Source organism: Colletotrichum lupini, chromosome 5, assembly GCF_023278565.1.
Source record: "Colletotrichum lupini chromosome 5, complete sequence".
Taxonomy (NCBI): Eukaryota; Fungi; Ascomycota; class Sordariomycetes; order Glomerellales; family Glomerellaceae; genus Colletotrichum; species Colletotrichum lupini.
In genome coordinates, this window is record NC_064678.1 from 4,310,474 (window position 1) to 4,331,636 (window position 21,163).

Here is a 21,163-nt window from a genome sequence, read left to right on the forward strand (position 1 = left end):
CACTTTGGGCGTTCGTTCTCATTCCATCTGTGCCGTGTCCTCATGTTCAGCTTTGATTCGGATCCAATGCCAGTTCCCTTTTTGGCCCCAAAACTTTTCCATTCAGCTTTCCCATGTCTCGTTCTCACAATTTCCACACTTCAAGCCCTCGAAGTGTTTGCAGAGGCCGTCGACGTGGTCTTTGTCTTCCTTCGCGAGGGCTGATAGACATCGTTGAAATTCATGGCGACACCGAGGAAACGCATGTCAACGTCCGGCTGGTACGCGAGGTCGCCCAGCAGGATTTGGAGGCGGGTGCGGAACGTGGCGCCGAGCTGGCGCAGACGGTCCTGCAGGACAGGGAATTCTGACGCGACGGCCGGGTTCTCGTCCTCGCCATCTCCTCCCGGCATAGATTCCTTCTTTTGGTGGCGCGGCCCGCGGGTGGAGATGCGCATCACGTCGGCCTCCTGCCGCCGTGTAAAGTCGGACACGCTCCAGCTGTAGAGGCCGTCGACGGAGTCGCGGTAGCTGAGCATGGCGCGCAGGAGGTCACCGAGCTGAGACAGGTATGAGGTGCGGTCGTCTTCGCCAGTGGCTATATCAGCGTGTCGGACGCTACGCCGCGCGCCTAGGAGGCCTTTGTGAGTAATGTCGTTGAGGTATCGAGTATGTGCTTTGATGAGGTCGTCGAGGGTACAGCCCTCGCGATGTATCCGTTTCTGAAGCTCGTTCCAGGACGACTCGATGACTTCGAACAAGATGTAGTATTGTAGCTGGCCAATGAAGTGAATCATCTCTGCAAGAATGCCGCGCGTTGATTTCCACGTTTGCACAACGATGGGGTCGGAATTCTGAAGCACCCCACGTGAACCTGTCATACACTTGCGCCAAGTAGAGGCGAGGGCAAATTCGACACGCTTGATGCGCCATAGAAAGTTGAATACCTTCAGATATTGGCGGTTGCCCCAGTCGGTCACGACAACGTCGACCGGAGCATCAACCTTGTACTCCAATGTAAAACAATCCCAGCCAATATCGCCATGGGATAGCTGAAGCATTCGGGCGTCAAGGCGGCGAAGGACTTCAGGCGAGTCGTACTGCGCGTTGGACCCGCGAATGGCGTGTTCCAACTGAGCCGTCAAAGTATGCCTGTACTGTGCGCCGGCGGGACGATCGAGGTTCGCGGCGAGAGATTCCATAAGAAGGGCGATAAAGTCGCCTTGTCCCAGCAGAATGTAATTCTTCAACGCCTGCAGATGCTCAAAAAGGTGGAATTTGTTGGCCATGAGGTCTATGAGACGCTTCATGGTCGTCTTATATGCCTCATCAATCCAAGCCTCGAGGGTTGCCGTGTCGCCATAGCGCAATTCCTTCGAGGCTGCCTTGGAGTAGTCTTCGACCCACTGAGAGTCACCGCAACTGTGTCTGATAAAGTTGAGAGATTTGCCAATGAGGAAGACCTTTTGAGCAAAGTCTTGAGTGATAATACTTGGGACCATATCCTTGTCGATTTCGTACTTATCTTCCCACACACTGTTTCCGCCCGTCTTTGGCTCGTCCGTTTGCTTCTGTTCTTTGACAAAGAACTCGCAGAATGGGTCGAGTAGCTCGCCATCGTATATCCACCGACGCAGGATATCGTAAAAAGGGCGTGTGACATGCACGAGTAGGCGTTCGGCAAATGCTGCAACCATAGGGTCACCATGCGAAGAAGAAAATCCGTGTACGAGGGAGATGAGTTGTCCACCTCTTTTACTTTCTGACTCTTCGGCAATGAGGCTCATAAGCCGCAGCCCCATCGTAGCTTCCCGCGTCCATACTACACATCTCTTCAATGTGACGCCTGCCTTTCCAATGCCACCTCTTGGAGCGGATTCGTCTAGGGAAGACAAGGCTTTGCGAATTTGACCCTCCAGAGTGGCAACGAGGCTGAGATAAGACCGCAACTCCCCGCCTATGGCGGCTCGAATACTTTGTCTCAGCAAGCCCTGTGCGGGGGACTTGACAAAAACATCGAGACGTCGGTATAACAAAGACGGCTCGGCTACCGTGTGGAGGAGAGAGATGATCGGAGATGGTAACGTCGGGGGTAAGGTGATGGTGTCAGGCCGCGAGAAGGGCAAGGTAGTCGAAGATAATCCTTGGAGAGTAAAGGGAAGATCCCGTAAGAGCACCGTCTCGGAAGGGTCGATCTCGACGTAATTATCGGCCAGCAAGGTGGACTTCAAGTTCACTTGTCGCTTGTCCGTTTTAGCGCCATCTGCCGCCTTCTCCTTTTCCTTTTCTGAGTCCTTCTCTCTTTCGTCAATAGACTTGCTGTTCTTATTGTGATTTGGGGGAAAGTTCTTCAATCCCTCTGGCGCAAAAGCATCGTCGAACTGCTCTTCTTCTTGCCTCGATATCGGTGTAGAGTTCTTGGACGATTGTTCTCGTTCATGTTTCCTGAACGGGTCGCGCTGCGTTTGTGGAGGTTTCGGTGGTACGAGGGGCAGCGGCTCGCTTGGATCGGGGGAGTCACCGAGCTGATAGAGGAGGTAGAGGATAGCCCATTTCTGGCCCAAGACTGGTAAGGAGAGAAGACGGGTGTAGAGGTTTGAGAAGCGCAGCGCTTGGCTTGGGTTGCTCTGTATGAGCTTCCGCTTGATCAGATCGGAGGCGTGGTTGACGTCGGAGGAAATGGCGGGGGACGCGGGGCTAGAGGTTGACCGGTCAGCGACATGGCATACAAGTGGTCGAGAGATGCTCGACAATTCGCAAATGGGTTTAAGACTTACGCATCCAGAATTGACTTGACCAGCTCAAAACAGTTGTCGTGTCTTTCCTGGGCTGCAGCATCGTCCTCGTGAGGGTCGTTGGGTACCAAGTGTGCGATTAGGCTGTCGACGGCACCGGCAATGCGATGCTCGCGGTTGGCGGACATGATGGCATTGCCGAACACTGACCACCTCGAGGTTCAAAGACAAGGTGAAGCCTTCTTGAGTGGGCTGCCACGGCTAGTGGAGAAAATGAGGTTAAGCTCGAGGTGAGGAGCAGAACATGCGCCGGTCGTTGTCATATATCGCATTGATTTCGTTGTTGTACTCGCAGCATTACAGCCCGCTGAGAGAGACGCGCCGGACGCGACCTCACAGGCTCATAGTGTTGCTGATGCCAATTGCAAGCAGCCTGCAGGGGCTCCCGACGGAGTGGTCAGAGCGCCTGCGGATGTATTCTGAACCCTTGTGCCCTGCCAGCTCACATACTAAATTGCGGTCCCCGCTACTTCTTCCCCAGGCTCGGCCCTCCCCTGGCTTTCGTCGTCAGACAGTTCGGCAAAATTTCATCGACAAAGCAGTGCAGCACCTCTCAATCGCATCCCGTCTTCCTCCACTGTACGAAACGGAGCCGGACCCAACCACTGGACATCACCTCCGACCTTCGTCATCACGCCTGCGCCCACAACATGCCCCGTTCATCGAGATAGTACCGAATTCGCGATCGCATTGTCGCTCTCCTTCGTTCTATGCTACTCATGAACATCTTTTCCGCCTTGCGCCGAGTCCTGCCCGCCGCCGCTGCTGCTGCACGCGACTGTCGCTCAGCTCCACTAATACGCTCGACGACGTGATCTGCCTGTCTGGCATCCCGTGTCGCAATGCCCGACATCGACCCCGCGGCCTTGAGCAGCCGCCCATCAGTAAATCTTTCCACGCCGACACTTTCCACCAAGTCCATCACTGTCCAACCTCCGGGCTCTCTCAAAGCCGCCAAAACAAGTCAGATCATACCTGCCCGCATTGACCTAGAGCCGCTTTATACCGCCTTGAAGCAGGCCATCGGCCCGGAAGCATGGGTCATCTACAAGGAGTCAACCACAGAGTTTCTCATCGGTAAGCAACTCCGGATATCCGCGCAATCATCACTCGCAAGCTAACATCCGCTCCTAGGTCGATTGAATCAAACCGAGTACTCAGAACGAATCGATCCCATCCTCACATCCCCCAATGGCGAAAAGGAACACCTCCATAATCAGCTAATTGCTGCAATATACGGCAATGTCACAAGGGAGATGCCCGACCAGGGGCTCGCCCCTTGGGTCAGCGCCAACGACAAGCCCACCGCACCCGTCGGCAGTAAGCCTGTATCTGGAGATGCGGCGGAGCGTCGCCTTAAGGGTGATGTGATGCAGTTGCCCACGAAAGATCGTCGGCGTATCAAGGATTTGGTCGGAAATGACGTTAGTACACGTCTCAAGCTCGTTAAAGTTCGATATGCTAACGTCGAGGTTCATCAGTTCGACCCCTACGAGAGCCTCTCCAATGTGTTCATGGATCACCATCGACGACAGCCCAAACCCGCCGACGTACCACCAAGCGCAGGAGGCATTGGTGGTATAAACAAGATGAGTGAGTGGAACCTTGGCTTACTGGTAAAGGTCGAGTGCTGACTGAGTTGAAGACTTCGATTTGGAGATACGCAAGCGCTTTGCGCAACCCTTGGCTGGGGAGTCTGGCGAGTTCCCCGATGCCCCTGTAGTCGAAGGCAGAATGCTGCCGTTCTGCTACGAGGCAGGACTTACTAGTGGTCACGTTCAGGATGCGCCACATTTTATGACAGTCGCGACCGAAACATTCATCAAGGAATCACTGGCCGCCATATTTGCCAAGACGAAAAGCAATGGCCCAGGAGAAGGCGCCACTGCTGGATTCGGAGCAGGAACCCAATGGATCCAGACCCACAAGTACCGACACCAGCTCGTCAAGGAGGAGGACGCTGCCCTTCGGGGTGACCTCACACGCGATAAGAGCGGCCTTCTACCTATTGAGTCGAAGGCAGCAAGCGAGCGTGGACCCCTTGGCATGGCGGACGTACGCATTGCCTTGGAGATGGCTGATAGCGGCTTGGCGCAGTTCCCCATCATAAATACGGCCATATCGTATGGCTACCGTGAAGGAGAGCTCGAGAATTGGCACGACTACACCTGGCTACCAGGCCTCGAACCTCCTGGAGCCAAGAAGGAAGCTTCTGATATCAAACCGGTCATCACAGAGCAGCTACCCAACGGCCATGTCGATGCAATGGACATTGACTCGGAGCCCTGGTGGGAAGGTGCAGAGCCTCAAGACATGAGCTCCCTTGACTCTGTTCTCGATTCGTGTCTGGCAGTTGGATCATAGTACGGACAACCACCAACACGGTCATGGGTTGCTAAGAGAGACAAGGTCTACGCCAAGCGCTTTCTCAAGGGTATCGGTCCTGTCTACAAAGACTGGGGACGCTTGTGGGGCTGGAATAAAAGGTCACTTCGGTCATGTCGAAGCCGAAAGGGTTGATCGAGGTGTCTTCTTGACACTGTCGAAGATCATGGTTTCCAGCATCGAGCTTCATAAGCATTGGCATCAGGCAAGGCGTCATTGGGTTTTTCGCTATTTGGCAAGTTTGGTCGGTTTTTTCATCGTTCTTTATCCTGCATTGAGGGATAGAGGAGGGCGGCATAATTTGTGCACGCTCTCGTTAAAGTAACAAGGGGGACAGGGAGTTCGCGGTTGTTTAGCAACGGAAGGGTTCTGTACAGTATGGACGATACCCTATTGCTCACTTCAAGTGAGCCACATATTTGGAAGGTGGGCGAAAGATAGCTCTAGTCAGTGGAACGTTATAGACGAATTTATGTAACATTATCGGAAGTTCCCAATGGGGAGCCACTTGGAGGTTGGTGACTTTGTTTCTTCCTTAGTAGTCATGTCACTTTGAAGCTATGTAAATCCTCTTCACCTGTGAGTGCCCCTCCATAATAGGAACCGTACCTCTTGTCAATAATCCTCTTTCTATAGCTTTGCAATCGAGTCGCCAACTTCTTTCTTGGCCTTTTCTCTAAGAATCTTTCTCAAGATCTTACCAGACTGGTTTACACTGTTAGGCTAATTCTCACACGAGCAATAGTAGAACAAGACTTACGGGGTTCTTGGGAATCACGTCGGTAAACGACACACCGCCTTTGAGTCGCTTATGCTTAGCGACCCGACCAGCCAACCACTCTGCAATCTCCTCCTCGGAAGCATTAGTATCAGCTGACCGGACGATATATGCCCTCGGCAACTCTTCTCCGTCAATGGTAACCCCGATGACGGCAACATCGGCCACGTCTGGACGCTCAAGAAGCAATGCTTCCAGCTCAGCTGGGGCCACCTGGTTGCCCTTGACTTTGATGAGCTCTTTCATGCGGTCGACGATGTGGAAGAGACCGCCCGTGCTATATTCCTCGATGTAGGCAACATCACCGGTCCGCAGCCAGCGGTTGCCTTGAGCATCGGTGACGATGGTCTCGTTGGTGGCCTTGGGGTTACGCCAGTACCCCCGCATGACAGTCGGGCCCGTGATCAGGAGCTCGCCGGGGACCTTTGCCTCGGTGACCTCCTTACCGGTCTCAGGGTTGACGAGCTTCCCCTGGCAATTGGGCATGAGTTCGCCGACGGAGGCGCTGCGGATCAGGCGGTTCGGATCCCACGTCATGGCTGTGCAGGTGACCTCGGTCATGCCCCAGCCCTGACGGACGATGAGGTCCTGCTTCTTGAGGATGCGCTCTGTTTGGCGGGCCACATCGGCAGCAAGGGGCGCGGCGCCGGAGCCGACGGTCTCGAGGCTGCTGAGGTCGAACTTGGATGTGATGGGGTGTTTTGTGAGGGCGACGAGGATCGGGGGCACGCTGACGAGCTGCGTGACGCGGTACTTTTGGATGTAGGTGAGCATCTTGACAAAGTCGAAGCCGGTCATGATGTAGACGGGGATCCCCTGCTTGGCAAAGTTGGCGACAAAGTACGTCTGCGCGTAGGCGTGATAGAGGGGCAGGAAGCAGAGGCCGACGGAGCGGGCGACAGTGGCCTCGTGGTCCGGCTCGAGCGCCGCGACTTTTACGACGCCGGTGCCGTTGGCGACGTAGCTGTAGTGGGAGATCTCGACGCCCTTGGGCACGCCCGTCGTGCCGGAGCTGTAGTTCAGGCAGCACGTTGTCGTGCGGGCGTCGGCCGGCTCGACCCACTCGAACGTCTCGGCCCGCGCCCGCGGGGCGATGAGCTCCGTCCAGTGACGGGCGCCGCCCCGCGCGGGCTTCTCGGGCGCGCTGGATCCGGGCACTGTGGTGTCGAAGACGAAGACATTGCTGGCGGGCATGGAGACCTCCTTGGCCGCCTCGAGGGCTGTGTCAAGGCTGCCCTCGGCGGCAACCATGAAGGTTGCGCCGCTGTCCTTGAGCTGGTAGGCCAGTTCGCGGGGCACAAAGGTCGGGTTGGCGCCCGTGAAGATGCCGCCGGCCATGAGGACGCCGAGGAATACGACGGGGAAGAAGAGGTTGTTGCCCGAGAAGAGGAGGACGCGGTCGCCGGGCTTGAGGCCCGCCGCTTGTAGGCCGAGGGCGATTTGCTTCGCCACGAGGCGGTAGTCGGAGAAGGTCAGGAAGTGGGTTTCTGGTCTGTCGGCGTCATAGAATGCTTTGCGATCGGAGAGGGAAGCGTTGGAGGAGCCGAAGATCCATGTCTGCAGCGAGCAGTTCGGAATGGGCTCCGACCACCGTGATTCGATTGGCATGTTGGAGTAGAGATGTGTGGTTTTGTTCAAACGATGGCTTGTCGCTGGGCGGGTCTTCAAGAGAAAATTATTACCCTAGAAGAAGATAAGGATATAATTCTGAACGAAGCGTGGCGTTTGTGAGGTAGGTCTGTCGTTTTTTATTTTATTTTATAGATTCGAGCGTGATATGAAGCTCTCCCCGGATGCGGGACGCAAGACGAACGGACGCCGTTGTTTGAAGGGACTTGCTGCAATAAGGTTCTGAGCTTCTCTAGTGATCCCAGTCCTTGTTTTGGCCGCGGCTCGTCAGTTTGGAAAAAAAAGAATATGATATTACTGAACTTGATTGAGTCAGTGATCGTGAGGGGTGTCTCTGTGAGAGAAAGGATAGGACCCGCAACTTACAGTTTGTCTTATCACAGAGAGAATTGTCTTCGTCTTTTTCTTGTCTACAAGGAAAGAGGGACCAAGCCAGGTAGCAGCCGGCAGACGCCCAGTTGAAATAAATACCACCAGGACCATGAGGAGACGGGGAAGACGGCAATTCCAAAGTGGATTTCTCTCTAGTCTCATAATCACTGCATGCCTACGGATCCCCTTCCAGGCGAAGGAGCTCCAGACGAAACCCCAGATAATTGACCCCCCGCGCTCCTATCGGCCAATGGCCGGGTCCTTTCCGGCGAGACCTTGGATTACAAGTGATGCATCTAAACCTGGGGGGGAAGCACCTCCAGGCTTCGTGACGCTAGATCTCCGCATCAGACCCCTGTCGATGCGGGGGTTCTGAGCTATGCGTCTGGGCAAAGCTGGGGAAGATGGGAGAAGAACCGAGGCATGGCGGGTAATCCGTACGCAGTAGTACGAGCTACCGGAAAAATTGGGGGTTGAGGAGGAGCAAAGCACGGCGTAAAGACCGGACGGACGACGACACGTCTTATTTCCTGAAAGGGTTTCCATTTCGTTCAACTTCGCGATTGGGTGCCACACCCACTCACTCTTGTCTGATAAAGGTCTAGGACGAATCGCGGCCAAAGACTCTGGACGGGGAGGGTACCAACCGATCCCAGGCAGTCCAGGCCCGGAGACTCGCTTGTCCAAAACACCGAGATACAGCGAGTTGTGCTTTCTTGTCTCTGTTAGAGTCCAGAGCTCTCAGTTCTGCAGTGAGTTGTCTCGGACGCTGAGGTAGATAGGGCCACAATTGGGCAATCCACTGCCGGAATGGCGAAGAACGTGCGCGAGATCTTCCAGGTATTCCACTCGATGTCATTCATTGACCTTGTAAGCGGACAGAAGCAGATACCGTTGTGCCCTCTCTGGTGTGTATCTCTTGGCGAGCTTAAACTAGACGTCTCGTCAAATGGGGATATTCTCAATCGAATCATTGGATCTGCGACTACGAGTACCCCAAGATTATGGTCGCACGAGTTTTGAGGCTGGAGTCAACCTTGCATTGGCCAATCGCCGCCGTTCCAACAGACATTCTGGGTGATTTTGACAGCTTCTCCATCTTGATAAGCAGACTAATCCAGAGACGGCCAACGTCTTGCTTTGGAGCCGCCTCTCTCCGAGGTAGAGGTTCGGCTGTGTGACATTGGCAGCGTCTGCAAGAGATGGGGTATGTTTTAGGTGCTTATTGTTTCCTTAGTAGCACGCCAGCCTTCTGTCGGCTTCAATTAGCTTGCCTCATCGCTGTTATGCTGGGGTCTTTGGTCAATTGCCCAGGCCAGACCGCAGCGAATAAGTACCCGCAAGAGCTGGGACAGCTGACTATGCCGGTGGCATTGGAAGCCACGTCATGACTGGGTGAGCTTGCCAAGGCGATGGGTCATATTTTTATAGATTTCAGTCTGCTTGATACTGGGAGAAGGGTAGAAGAATTAATCGCAGGCCGTCAACACATTACTCCCCCGTATTAGGAACTACGAAGTATCGGGTAGGGAGTTAATTGCTTCCATCCTGGCCAGAGAAACGCTAATCGAGAGCCATACCTCAATCAAAGGCTGCAACAGCTACTACAAAGGCCTCTGAAGTTGGTGCCTGTCGCATTGTTGCTTGGTGCGGAAACTCGTATACAGTTGACGGATTCCTGGTTCAGCTTATGTAGAGATAAAGACGCTGAGAAGTTGCATCCCAAGGATTGAACAAGCAGTCGCCAAATGGCCCAGCCAAGGAAAAGGTGGGTCCCTGCAAAATCCATATCATGATCGAATTGTGTAAGTTATGCAAGTCTCAATGACGCTTACTCGTCGACCTTTTGCCTCCTATGCCTCCACAGACCCAGAGCATTACCTAAGCACGTAGTAGCCGGCTCGACCAATCACAGCGATCCATTATCCAAGCAGAGCTCACGACTTTTGAACCTCCCGAATCTAAACGAACAGCACATATCCGCAATATCTCAAAGCCCAGCGTCGCCTGTCCCCCTCGCCCTCTCGCCGCCATCGCCAATTGAGCAGCCACCCACCGTCCCTCGCCATGGCCTCCAGACTCTCACCTCTCCTCTTCAGATCAGCCCTCCGCTCGGCAACGTGTCGGGCGGCGAGGCCTCAGTTCCGCGCCTTCTCCCTCACAGCCGTCCGCCCCAGCGACACCCTCCAAGTGGTAAGCCGCCTCGCTTTCCGACGTCGATTGTCCTTGTAGCAATGCCTCGAGGGCTCTCCGATATCCAGAACTTGCTACAATTAGACCGTGTATTCCGAGTCAATTGCTAACGCTCTTCTGTTCGATCAGCACCGCGACTCCCCGAAAAACAACGCCGATGTCCCCTTCAAGTTCACCAAGGAGAATGAGGCCGTCATCGACGAGATCCTGAAGCGCTACCCGCCGCAATACAAGAAGGCCGCCGTCATGCCCATCCTCGACCTCGGCCAGCGCCAGCACGGCTTCACCAGCATCAGCGTCATGAACGAGGTCGCCCGCATGCTCGAGATGCCCCCCCAGCGCGTCTACGAAGTCGCATCCTTCTACACCATGTACAACCGCACTCCCGTCGGAAAGTACTTCATCCAGGCCTGCACAACTGTGAGTCCGCCATTCATTTGCGATATCTCCGCTCGATCATACAATTGGCATTCTCCGAAGGCCCCGCTGTCAGGCTATGGCTGGAAGGCGACGTCTTTGATATACCCAGTGGCTACGGGAATCTTTGGACCGATATCACACATTTCAAGCAGAAACATGCATTGTCGCTGACACTTTGAGAAACAGACCCCCTGCCAACTTGGCGGCGTCGGCTCCGACGTAATCGTCAAGGCCATCATCGACCATCTCGGCATCAAGCAGGGCGAGACCACAAAGGACGGCCTCTTCACCCTCCTCGAGGTCGAGTGCCTCGGCGCCTGTGTCAACGCCCCTATGGTTCAGATCAACGACGACTACTACGAGGACCTCACCCCCGAGACGACCGTCCAGCTCCTCGACGCCCTCAAGGCCACCGCCGCCGCCACCGGTGGTTCCGCCGCCGCCCAGGTCCCCAAGCCCGGCCCTATTAAGAGCGGTCGCCAAACCTGCGAAAACTCAAAGGGTCTGACCAACCTCACCTCCGAGCCATGGGGCCCCGAGGTGACGCGGAGCGATTTGTAAGAAAAGTAGTGTGATGACACACAGAGAGAGAGAGAGAGAGAGAGAGCGAGCAGCGGACGAATGGGGATATGCGAGGAGAACAACCTTGACGCACGCGCGTACGTTCGGGATAAGCCCACGAAATGGGGCCCAAAGCGAAATGGAATAGAGCCGGTGGGAGTCCGGCTTGTATATAAAACACAAATGTGCTGTATTCGGAATGCATGGGATCGGTTTAGAGATTCATTTGTCTTCTGTTCCTTTGCCCCCCCGGAGACCGCGGATATCTGCCTAATTTCCCAATTTTTCTTTTAACCTGTTAAAACGTGATGAATTTTTCTTCATTCACCATTTGCTATTGAGTTGCTGCTCGAAATCTGCTCTGTTTGATATATGAACCTTGGGGAAAAAAAACCAAAAAAAAAAAAAAACATCCATCAACTGTATGCAGTTTTTATGCAATTTGGAACTTGGCCATCTCACTCGGGGATCCTCAAGATCCAGCCATCCCGCAGTCTCTTGTTTTCGGAGCTCAATCCTCCCCAGACAACGACGCCAGCCTCCTCCACGTCTCTCATCGCCGCCGCCGCAAACCACCCGCGCGGCGCGGGCTGGCCGTCGTCGTTATCGTCGTCGTACGGCTCCATCGACAGCCTCGTCCACTTGCCCTCGCCCGTGGGACGGCCAATGGCCTGCAACATGGCGTCGCGCACGCTGGCGGCCGTCATGCCGAGCGGCGGGACCTGGAACGCCCACACGTCGTCCCACATTGCGCCGGCGCCGGCATGGCCGTCCGCGCTGGGCTCGCGCTCGCCCATGATGAGGAGGAGGTACTCCCGGCCTGCGCCGACGGTGACGGCCTCGAGACCCGCTACGCTGCGGTGGCCGGGCCATGTTTGGCCCGGGACGAGGTGGATCTCCTGCTCACCGGCACCGGTACCGGGGGTTGCGCCCGCGCCCTGGGCGATGCTCTGCCAGCCGCCGCGGCCGTGGACGGCGATCTCGCCCTTGGAGACGCCGTCGTCAAAGGTGTCCATCTCGAGGTGGATAAAGTCGAGCTGGCCGCCGATTTCGCCCTTGCCGTCGTACCCGCCGAAGCGGAACAGCCGGCTCTTGCTGACGGTGATGGCGGCGCCGCCGCGCGCGGGGCCGGGCGCCGAGGGTAGCTGGCTCCACACCCGGCTCCGCACGTCAAAGGCCCAGAGGTCGTTTGTGCGTTCCCCGTTGGCGAGGCAGCCTGCGTGAACGAAGAAGGTGCCGTAGCCGTCGTCCTCCTCGTCCGTGGCGTTGGCCGCGGCGTGGCCTATGATGGGCGCCTGGGGGATGCCGACGTCGGCGCTGTCGCCCTGGGCCCAGGCGCGCCAGGTCTGCTTTGCGCGGGCGTGCTTGGGGGCGAAGTCGCGCGGGCGGTCGGTGGCGGCGGCGGAGTGGTAGCTACGCGGGGAGGGCATGGGGAGGTTGGTGACGCCGGGGGCGGGCGGTACGGGGTCGAGGAAGGACCAGGAGTTTGTGCGGGTGTCAAAGACCCAGACGCGGCCGGCCTCCTCGAGGGGTGTCATGTCTGGGCCGCCACGGCCGCCGTAGAGGAAGATGCGGCTGCCGATGACGGCGGTGGCATGGCCGACGCGGGGGCCCGGGACGTCGCCGAGGAGGGGGGGTTCGGGTAGGGCGGGGCCTTTGCCTTTGTCTGCCACCGTGGGCGCACTTGTGGTCTGCTCGCCAGCTCTGAGGGACGAGTATTCTTCTCCTTCTCCGGCGACGCCTGGTGAGGCGAGAGACACCTCGTCGAGGAGCTGTTGCTTCAGAGCAGCCTTCTCCTCGACGTCGTCGCCGGACGCCTCAGGCTTCTCGTCGTCAATCTTCTCCTCCGTCTGCGTCGTGGTGGGCTCGGGGTCGGCGGGCGGGGTATACTGCTTTGCTGGGGCAGACGTGATCTTGTAGTAGTCGGCACCGGCGCTGTTATAGGGAAGCCTGATAACGTGGACGTCGTTGTCGACGGGTTCGCGGGGGTTGACCTCGCCGCCAAAGACGTAGGCGGAGCCGTTGACGACGTTGACAGTGTGGGAGGAGCGGGCGAGAGGCGGGACGTCGATTCGTTCCCATGTGCCCTTCATGGCCTTCGGGCCGGTGCCGCTGGACAGAGACGGCCTCTTGACGTTGGGCATATTGGGTAGGTTCTGCGGGAGAGACTGGAGTATCTCGGTCGTCCGCCGCTTGAGAGCTCCAAAAGACTCCATGATTGCTGTCTGGCGCTGCTTCAGGGTATGGAATATCGTATGCCAGGTGATTAAGAGGAAGGAGAGAAAAGAGTGTGGGGAATTGGGTCGAGATGAAGTCGGGTTTGTATGCTGACTGTATTTGCTGATGTGATGTTCGAGGATTGGCCTTAATGATATGACGTAGCGAAGCGGTCCTCTACTCAGCTCGGCTCAGCTCAGGGTGCCTCTTTTTTGGTGGGTTGTAAGCGGGCAGTGTACACAAGCTCCGGATGCGGATCGAACGGCGATGAGTGGGTGAAAGAGGGAGCAAGAAGGGCAATGGAAGGTAAGGCATATGCTGGCCCAACAGATGATATGGGAGATGGATAATTGGCAAAGAGAATTTCCCCCTTTCTAAACTATCCAAGGTAAGGCAGGTTGCCATCTCGTTCTCTCGTATCACACAGGCGCTTGTTGCCAACGGCGCGGGCTTTGTGCGATGGAGGATGGCTCAGCTTGCAGAGGGAAGCGGGGTGCGGGCGCAGGCTTCCAAGAGCTACCCGTCCTGTTCGTCCTATCAGGGATGTCAGACGCACGTCTGCGGTGTATCTTAGCGGACGGAGCCAGGCACCTAGAGGTCGGCAGTGCTGCTGGTGGGGTTTCGTCGCCGGGTTCTTAGCAGGGGACCTCCCGTTTTTGGGGGTTCACTGGTAGGAAGAGGCCCTGATTCTAGGTGTTCCTCGGAGAACCAAGTTGGAATTGGGACTGAACGGAAGTGTACAGTCAGCCAACAGCCAACCTGTTTCGACCCGGGCAGCGATCCTTGGCTCTCGATCATCGCCGGGGAAACATATTCATCAAAACATGTTTCGCAAACTTTACAACAATAGCCCAGGGCATCCTTTTGTTGATCTCCGGGCTCATGGCAGCCCAACCGGGAGAACACCAATGGTGTCACAACATCTCCCCTCTGAACACGACTCAGCATGATCCCACCTTGGCCCCTCAATAGCTGTATATTGGAGACGGCGATGCCCAATCACGAGCTAATCCCATCGACAAACGATGGAATGCCTTACAGGCCACCCGTAACCAGCAGATATAGATCCCTCGTATTGCTCGTTCCTTGCATTCACTTTTGAGATTTGCGGGCCCCTGTACACCGAAACCGCCGAATCATCAGGCACAGGCCATTTCTATCGCTTTGTTCCTCACCTACCAGCAGCATGTGGTCATTATCTCAACATTCGCTCTTTGGGGAGCTTCAAGGCAGTTTTTGATAGAGATATCCGGTTCGTTCGCTTGATCGTTTGACAGCTGGGCGCCTTTTCCTCACAATAACTACCTGCCTTAGGTAGGGAGAGAAACAAGTAAGGTCGGTGGGCAGGTATCATCTGCTTCGGTGCCTTCCATAAGATACCTTAAATACAAGGTAGGTAAATACAAGGTAGGTAGTCGCACCTGAAGTATGCCTGTCCGTCGGCTCTCCGGTCGGGGTGGCCTCGGCCCCTCCGCGACAGCGACCACCCGGTTCCGCCGGACCTCTTGATCCACACCAAATCCGGTCCCGCAACCCAGCGCGGTCCGGATCCCGGACTAGGAAAATGGCAATGCCGACACCGCGCCGTGACGATTCGGAACGTACCAAGTAAGCATCCAAAATCACCCGCTGGACCGAGGGAACCGGCTTACGTAGCTGCTTACCGTGGCGTTCTTCCTCCGAGAAGGATTCCGGCTGGATTCCACCCCCTGCTGTTCCCAACGACGCGTGACAGCTTGTAAGTGCAGTTTTTCCCCCTTCCTTCAAAGAAGCAGAGTGTTCCAGGGCCGTGGTCCGTCTTCAGCTTCTAGGTCCGCGATCCTACCTTCCATCAACCACGATCTCGGTAGGGCTGTGGCGTGTTGGACGTCCAGGCTAGCACTCAGCTATGGAGGAATACGAATCACACTTGCGTAGGGCTATCAGACTATCATTCAAGATAGAATCTGAGACCGACAAGCCCCTTACATTGAACATAGCCATTGAAGAACATCGTCATCAGTAGAAGCCAAGGGGAGAAAGTAAGACCTGGAGGGCTGCATCCTATGCTGGAACACGAGGCGGCGTACAGTAGCGCAGCAGAGAGAGCGTAAATGCCGGCACGGTGAGCCTCAGCCGCGAAAAGGCAACCTGCCTACCTACCAGGCAGTAGACCTTTCCATTCCATCCAACTCTCCAAGGTCCAAAGCAGTAAGATGGCCGCCTCGCGCCGCCAAAGCTTTCACCATCGTCGTCATAGATCCCCAGCCCTGTTGGTTGTACCTTATTCTTGGGGGCCATGCCGCCATGCCATGCTTGCCATGATCACACACACACACCCCGATTTGCAACGTACCATCCATCGAGCGCAAAGCTACCCTCAAGAAGGAACACATCCGCGGCACTGCCCACGCATGGAAGGGAATAAAAAGAGCTCATCTAGATAAACGCTGCAGGCGCAGAGCCATCCATTTTGGAGCGCCGTGCTTGCATCGGTCGGCTAACGTACCCACCGTAGCAGCCGCCGCGGCGCAGTCACCAAAAGTGAAGAAAAAGAAAAGAGTAGAAGTCGCAGGACACAAGATGCTCGTTTCGCTTCGCGCACTCGCGCGCGGGATGGGGGGAGGGGGGGTAGGTGTGGGCAAGGACTCAAGACTTACACCGTAGATGTCTGTCCGTTGCTGGCAGACCAGCCCAGCCCCCCAAAGCCGGAGAACCGTTGGCGGTACGCGAAAGAGCTGCGTTGCGTGGCTAAGCAGCCCCCCCCCCCCCCGTCTCCGTCTTCGCATGCGGCACGCGGCGCGGGTGGGATAGCATGGCACGCATGGTAAGGTAAGGTAGGTAATCACTCTGTTCCATTCTCCGGGTGCTGATGTGTTCGATGGAGTTCAGCTTTGCATAGACCGGCCGGCCGGTGTGTCCAACGCGCACTAGTGCTGACGGCTTTTCGGTTCCGCCTTGAGGAGAGCGTGGGAGCTTCCCACGCTTCCCTCCCTCCCCGTCCCGTCTTAGCCCTCTCGGTCTCTGTCTCTCGATCCGTGTCTTGTCCTTTTTTTTTTTTTGACCTCCGTGTCTCGTCTTCTCTTTTCCTCTACTACCTAGGACCTAGCGCTCCATCTGGGCCGCGCCGCTGCGGCCAACAGCCAACGCCAGCGCGCAACCACCCTATGGGTGTCTGGTGAGGAGGAAATGCATAAACGGCAGAGAGAAGAAGAAAAGGGAATAAATCCGGTTTTTTAGATTGTAACTCCGTGTCTCGACACATTGGGGGCCGCGGGGAAGGCAACCGCATGTACTCTGCCTTGCCTCCAAGTCTTACACATCTCACACCCCCCTCCTTCTCCCTACTCTTCTCTCCTCCCCCCGGTCTTCCTATTCCTACGGATGCTCTTCCGCCCTTGGCGAGCCCTACGGATTATGGGATGAAAGGAATGGAAGCGAAGGAATGCATGTCAGAACTTAGATCGATGGGCGATGGACGATGGGCGATGGGCAGCCCAACACACGCGGCGGGTACGGCTACTTGCCTTCCTACCTCTATCTTTACGTACAACTCCCTAAGGTACCTGCCTACCTACTGCTTCGTTCTACCTCATAGGTTCAAGTTCATTCATAGGAAACGAGAGAAGGATCCGGAACAGTTTTCTCATGCAGGAGAGGGCGAGCGTAAGGTTCCTCCGTACAGTCCTACAGCCAACAGAAGAACAAGTCAGCATTCTACCTACCCATCCTCAGAGGCTTAGAGTCGTTCCCGTCCACCCGTTTCCCCTCCACCCTCCGTCCCCATCCCTTACGTCGGACGTGTCGATTAGCGCCCAGGGCGGAAAGCTGGGCTGGACTGGGCGGGGCTGGGAAACCAACTTGAGCCGCATGACTCGGGGTTTCGCTGGATGCCCACCCAGCTCCGGTTCTCCCTCCCAGTGAACGGACCGGTCGCACGCTGTTGGTGTAGTTGTAGGTAGGTGTGGTTTGTGGGATTCTAGTGTGGGACGTGTGAAACTGTGTATAGTGGTGTAAGTGGTCGTCGTGTCGTCGTGTCGTCGTGTATGTCGAGTGGGCGAGCAAAGACGATAGAGCCTCACGGCTGCTTGCTGCCGCTGCCGCTGCCGCTGCCGTTCCCCTCGAACAGCCGCTGGTCAAGCTAGGGGTTTGCTCCAACACACGCCAGCCGAAACTCATGGTTGAAGCAGCCACAGGCGCGTAGACGGGGAGGTACTGGAGGCTGGCGGCTCGGTCGGTATAGAAGCGCGCCTGAGTTGGTTGCTTGGCCGCATCGTGGGAGGACTCTGCGACGGAGAGTTGCAGCGCGGCATTGGGGACTGGACTAGGATGGTATCCTGTTGCATAGATCACGGGGGAAGAAGGTTGTCGTCTCTCCCGTGCTTGCCAGCTTCAGTTCTCCAGTGGGATTCGGGGTTATGGCGGTTTATTCGGAGCTCGGTGATCCTGTGAGACTGGCATCTCTCTTTTCGCCGATGGTGGCATAAGGTAAGTAGGTAGGTAACTAGTTCCTTCACTATGAGGGGAGAGAGCATTTGAATTGGAATGAGGGTACAGCAAATTGGTATCAATGCAGAAACTATCAAAAAGTGCCAGGTCATGACTATGGATTATATCCTGTTCTCGTTCCCGCTCAAGTATGCCGGCCAACTGTATATCCGCAAAAAAGAAAAAAATGAAAGTCTTTTTCATCAAGTCGCATTACTCCTTCGCGAACTTCCTGATCGTAGAAGCAGAAAACTCCGGCCGTGGAAGGCCAAGCAACTAGAATGTAAAAGAAAAGGTATCTAAAAAAAATAAAAATAAAATAAAAAAGAGGGAAAAACTTCAATGAAAACATGAACAAGCCTTGAACTACCGAGATGCCAGTTTGAACAACTCTAAAGTAGCAAGTAACGTATAGATGATCAACAACAACCATGAAGACTGGGTGACGGAGTGAAAATCACTCTTCGTCCTCACCCTCAGCATCTTCATCGGAGCAGACTGCAACAACAATTTCCTTGTGAACAGTTGAGTTTGTGACGGTGCTGCTGCTCCCCTTGCCGTTGCCAGCAGAGGGACCAACCTCTCCCTTGAGCGGGTTAATGAGTTCCCATTCGGCTGTCATGTTTCGTGTCCGCCGGACAACGTAGACATCAGCGCTGGAAGCCCATTGTGTGAGTGTAAGGTCGTGCTCTCCGCCAAAATGGACCATAGGCTCCTTTCCCTCGGCGGCGCGCTCGAGGTGTCGCGCAACGTGCTCCATGCGTTCATCCCAAGCCTGGGGTCCGTTGAAGTCGTGTCCGCAGTCGGCAGCGGGACAGCGCATATATCTCGGAAGATCGCAGCGAATCTTCTCCGCGTCCGTCTGGAGAGCCTTGAGATTCTCGTCCCACTCAGGGGTGGGCTTCTTCTGCTTCTGGGCCTTCCGTACATGTGGCGGCACATGCATGCGGCGAACGTGTTGTGTGTAGAGATCTTTGCGGTTGAAGATGGCGCCGTTTGGTAGAGCGGGCGGCGTTGGTGTGACGGAGCAGGAGGAGGAGGAGGAACGTCGGTTGGTGGGAGGGTTGGTAGTTTTGGAGCAGCCGTCTTGCTCGCAGAGCCAGTACTGGAGAGCCAAGTGTTGAGAGCTTACGTGACGCTTCCATTCGTTTTTGCTGGCAAACGTGGATGGGCAGCCAGCGTAGTTGAAGACGCACACAAAGGGGCGGGTATGATGTTGCTTCATGTGCTTCTGGTGGGTGCTCTCGTCGGAAAAGGGGGTGTTGCACTCTTTGCAATGGATTTTGGGGTTCCTCATCGACGAAAGTGTCGCGTTTAGTCTCGTTGAAGATAGGCTACCGATGTCGTTGTTAACCTTAGACCGCTTTCGTTCATGAGACGAACCGGAGGGGCGAGCCTGAGATCTGGCCGTGGTGTTACGGGAACGTTTTCTCGAAGGCTTTGGCTTGTAGTCCAGGTCTTTGTCGTCGTCAACGGCAAGAGGCTCGGCCTTGATCTCTGATTCAAAGATATTTGTACCGTTCGATTCAGGATCAGGGTAGTTTGGATGGAATGGTAGGTCGGCCATGGTTGCCTCCTGCTTGATGACGGGCTCTGGGGTGATTTGCCGTGACGATAAAGTTGAGTGCTGGGCAATACTGGCCTCATCAGACTCTGAGCAGCAGAAGCTGAAGGTTGCAGTATCAAAGCTCGTTGGGACTACCTCCTTCTCGAACATGTCGTTCACTTCGTAAGGATTAACACAAATATTCCCTTGCATATTCATTCCAAAGAGCGTCTGGGACTGCAGTTGGGGTTCCCAGTTTCCAAAGACCTGCTTATGCTGCAAGAAAGGAGAAGTGGCTGAGTGGTCCGGAGGAGTTGCGGGTAGGACGTCACTCTCCGTGGGTGGGCTATGGGAATCACTGCTGGACAGCGTCTGCTGAGAACACGGGGAACCGTGTCTCCTCTGTGAAGCTGGGGGTAGAGGGTTTGACTCCTTGGTAGATTGGCTTACACCGAGCAAAACTGGGGCATTTTCATGGACGAAGAAGGCTGTTCGTGGTCCATCCATGTATTGTTGAATCTGGTGGGTTTGATGTGTCGGCCATGGAGTTTGGCATTGCGAATGGGAGAAGGATCCAAGGCTAGGGTCGACTGGTGTCGGGGAGCTCGAGGTTGTTGAGCTTCCAAAGTAAGCCATGGGCATCTGGCTGTAACTCTGTTCTTCGTAGTAAGGTACCTGGTCTTGGGTAAAATGTCCTCCATGGACATTGTCATAGTAATAGGCCATGTTGCGTGCTTGCTCCAACTGAAAGATCCGAGGTTCCAGTGGTAGTTAACTCCGACGGGACAGGACAGAATCCTGAATATAGACCTTCTTGAAAGGGAAAATGGTAAGGGAGTATCCCAATGGAAAGACGTTGTAGTGTTGATCCGATCGTACTAGGTAATATATCCAAGGCTAGACCAAAGGGTTGTTGATGTTGGAAAGTTGACGGATATGCTGCGGACTAAGACGAAAGGACGAGGCAGTTATAAGTGAGTGAACAATGCAACAAGTGTAGGAATCTAGAGAGTTGCTGCTTCCGTGCTTGGTCTGAACAGCAAGAGACACGATAATGTCATCGGAGAGCGACCAGCGTGGCGGAGCTTGATGTATATAAGTCAATGAGGTGGGTTGACATATCGGTAGCACAGGGGATGCGGCAGGGCAGTCGCCTAGGCGCACCCAGTTCCAAAAGCTCTGGGAGAGCACTGGGGAGAGCAAGAAACCCCGTGAGAACAGGTACGTATTTTTTTGCAGAGCCTCATGTGGGCCAGCGAGGAGTGCGAGAGGGCAGATTGAGAGACGAGGAGGAAGAGGCAAGGATTTGCGGTGGAGGGCCATCATCATCAGGCGCTGCAGAGCGCATATGCACACCCCTGGAGCCAGGACTGTGGCAGGGAATACGTGTGGTTACGGGCTGGCACACCATCAGGGACTAGTCTCTAGTGGCTGCAGCAGATGTATGTATTTTTCTGTATAAAATTATACAGTTCTGGTCTGGCTGGTCCAGCTCCGCTTTGGGGGCCGGTTCGCGAACCACTGTCCGGTCAAGGGTGGCAGATGGAGGGTGGTGTTGAAAGAGAGAGGACGAGGGGAGCCGCCAGGGCTGCGGCTGCGCCTGGTTCGGAAGACGAACCCATGGCCAACGGGACGGGTAGCTTCTGAGCTTGCCTCTGATGGGTTGATTTCGCCATGGCATCCGTTGCCTCCAGGCAGATACCACTGGGTTGCCTTACTCGAAGTTGCCTTGTCTCTGACGAATGGGGAATGACTTCAAAGAGCCATCACCGAAGCTCGTCAGCGAATTGCAGTGTCAGTGTCTGCGAGTCGACCCAAGTT

General features: G+C 55.5%; 9 protein-coding genes across 9 annotated transcripts; 3 read left to right on the plus strand and 6 right to left on the minus strand.

Moving 5' to 3' along the window:
• Nucleotides 1–140: 140 nt before the first annotated feature.
• On the minus strand, nt 141–2,902 carry CLUP02_10692 (Spc97/Spc98 family protein; the record flags this gene model as incomplete). The annotated part of the gene is made up of 2 exons (XM_049289665.1): nt 141–2,676; nt 2,757–2,902. 2 exons carry the CDS (start codon nt 2,900–2,902, stop codon nt 141–143), a joined length of 2,682 nt encoding a protein of 893 aa, XP_049146810.1.
• A 116-nt stretch (nt 2,903–3,018) lies between these two features.
• Nucleotides 3,019–3,589, plus strand: CLUP02_10693 (uncharacterized protein; the record flags this gene model as incomplete). Its single annotated transcript, XM_049289666.1, has 3 exons — nt 3,019–3,203; nt 3,256–3,431; nt 3,522–3,589. The coding sequence occupies 3 exons, from the start codon at nt 3,019–3,021 to the stop codon at nt 3,587–3,589; spliced, it is 429 nt and encodes a 142-aa protein (XP_049146811.1).
• Nucleotides 3,590–3,616: 27 nt separating this feature from the next.
• CLUP02_10694 (uncharacterized protein) lies at nt 3,617–5,515 on the plus strand (the record flags this gene model as incomplete). The annotated part of the gene is made up of 7 exons (XM_049289667.1): nt 3,617–3,851; nt 3,909–4,198; nt 4,256–4,367; nt 4,420–5,105; nt 5,139–5,260; nt 5,323–5,403; nt 5,482–5,515. 7 exons carry the CDS (start codon nt 3,617–3,619, stop codon nt 5,513–5,515), a joined length of 1,560 nt encoding a protein of 519 aa, XP_049146812.1.
• A 274-nt stretch (nt 5,516–5,789) lies between these two features.
• Nucleotides 5,790–8,100, minus strand: CLUP02_10695 (AMP-binding enzyme; the record flags this gene model as incomplete). The annotated part of the gene is made up of 4 exons (XM_049289668.1): nt 5,790–5,864; nt 5,920–7,589; nt 7,751–7,868; nt 7,933–8,100. 4 exons carry the CDS (start codon nt 8,098–8,100, stop codon nt 5,790–5,792), a joined length of 2,031 nt encoding a protein of 676 aa, XP_049146813.1.
• A 78-nt stretch (nt 8,101–8,178) lies between these two features.
• Nucleotides 8,179–8,801, minus strand: CLUP02_10696 (uncharacterized protein; the record flags this gene model as incomplete). The annotated part of the gene is made up of 2 exons (XM_049289669.1): nt 8,179–8,653; nt 8,707–8,801. 2 exons carry the CDS (start codon nt 8,799–8,801, stop codon nt 8,179–8,181), a joined length of 570 nt encoding a protein of 189 aa, XP_049146814.1.
• A 1,204-nt stretch (nt 8,802–10,005) lies between these two features.
• CLUP02_10697 (NADH-ubiquinone oxidoreductase 24 kDa subunit) lies at nt 10,006–11,112 on the plus strand (the record flags this gene model as incomplete). Its single annotated transcript, XM_049289670.1, has 3 exons — nt 10,006–10,131; nt 10,261–10,551; nt 10,738–11,112. The coding sequence occupies 3 exons, from the start codon at nt 10,006–10,008 to the stop codon at nt 11,110–11,112; spliced, it is 792 nt and encodes a 263-aa protein (XP_049146815.1).
• Nucleotides 11,113–11,570: 458 nt separating this feature from the next.
• Nucleotides 11,571–13,328, minus strand: CLUP02_10698 (kelch domain-containing protein; the record flags this gene model as incomplete). Its single annotated transcript, XM_049289671.1, has 1 exon — nt 11,571–13,328. The coding sequence occupies one exon, from the start codon at nt 13,326–13,328 to the stop codon at nt 11,571–11,573; it is 1,758 nt and encodes a 585-aa protein (XP_049146816.1).
• Nucleotides 13,329–17,724: 4,396 nt separating this feature from the next.
• On the minus strand, nt 17,725–18,000 carry CLUP02_10699 (uncharacterized protein; the record flags this gene model as incomplete). The annotated part of the gene is made up of 1 exon (XM_049289672.1): nt 17,725–18,000. The coding sequence occupies one exon, from the start codon at nt 17,998–18,000 to the stop codon at nt 17,725–17,727; it is 276 nt and encodes a 91-aa protein (XP_049146817.1).
• A 253-nt stretch (nt 18,001–18,253) lies between these two features.
• CLUP02_10700 (uncharacterized protein) lies at nt 18,254–19,849 on the minus strand (the record flags this gene model as incomplete). The annotated part of the gene is made up of 1 exon (XM_049289673.1): nt 18,254–19,849. The coding sequence occupies one exon, from the start codon at nt 19,847–19,849 to the stop codon at nt 18,254–18,256; it is 1,596 nt and encodes a 531-aa protein (XP_049146818.1).
• Between the last annotated feature and the right edge of the window lie 1,314 nt (nt 19,850–21,163).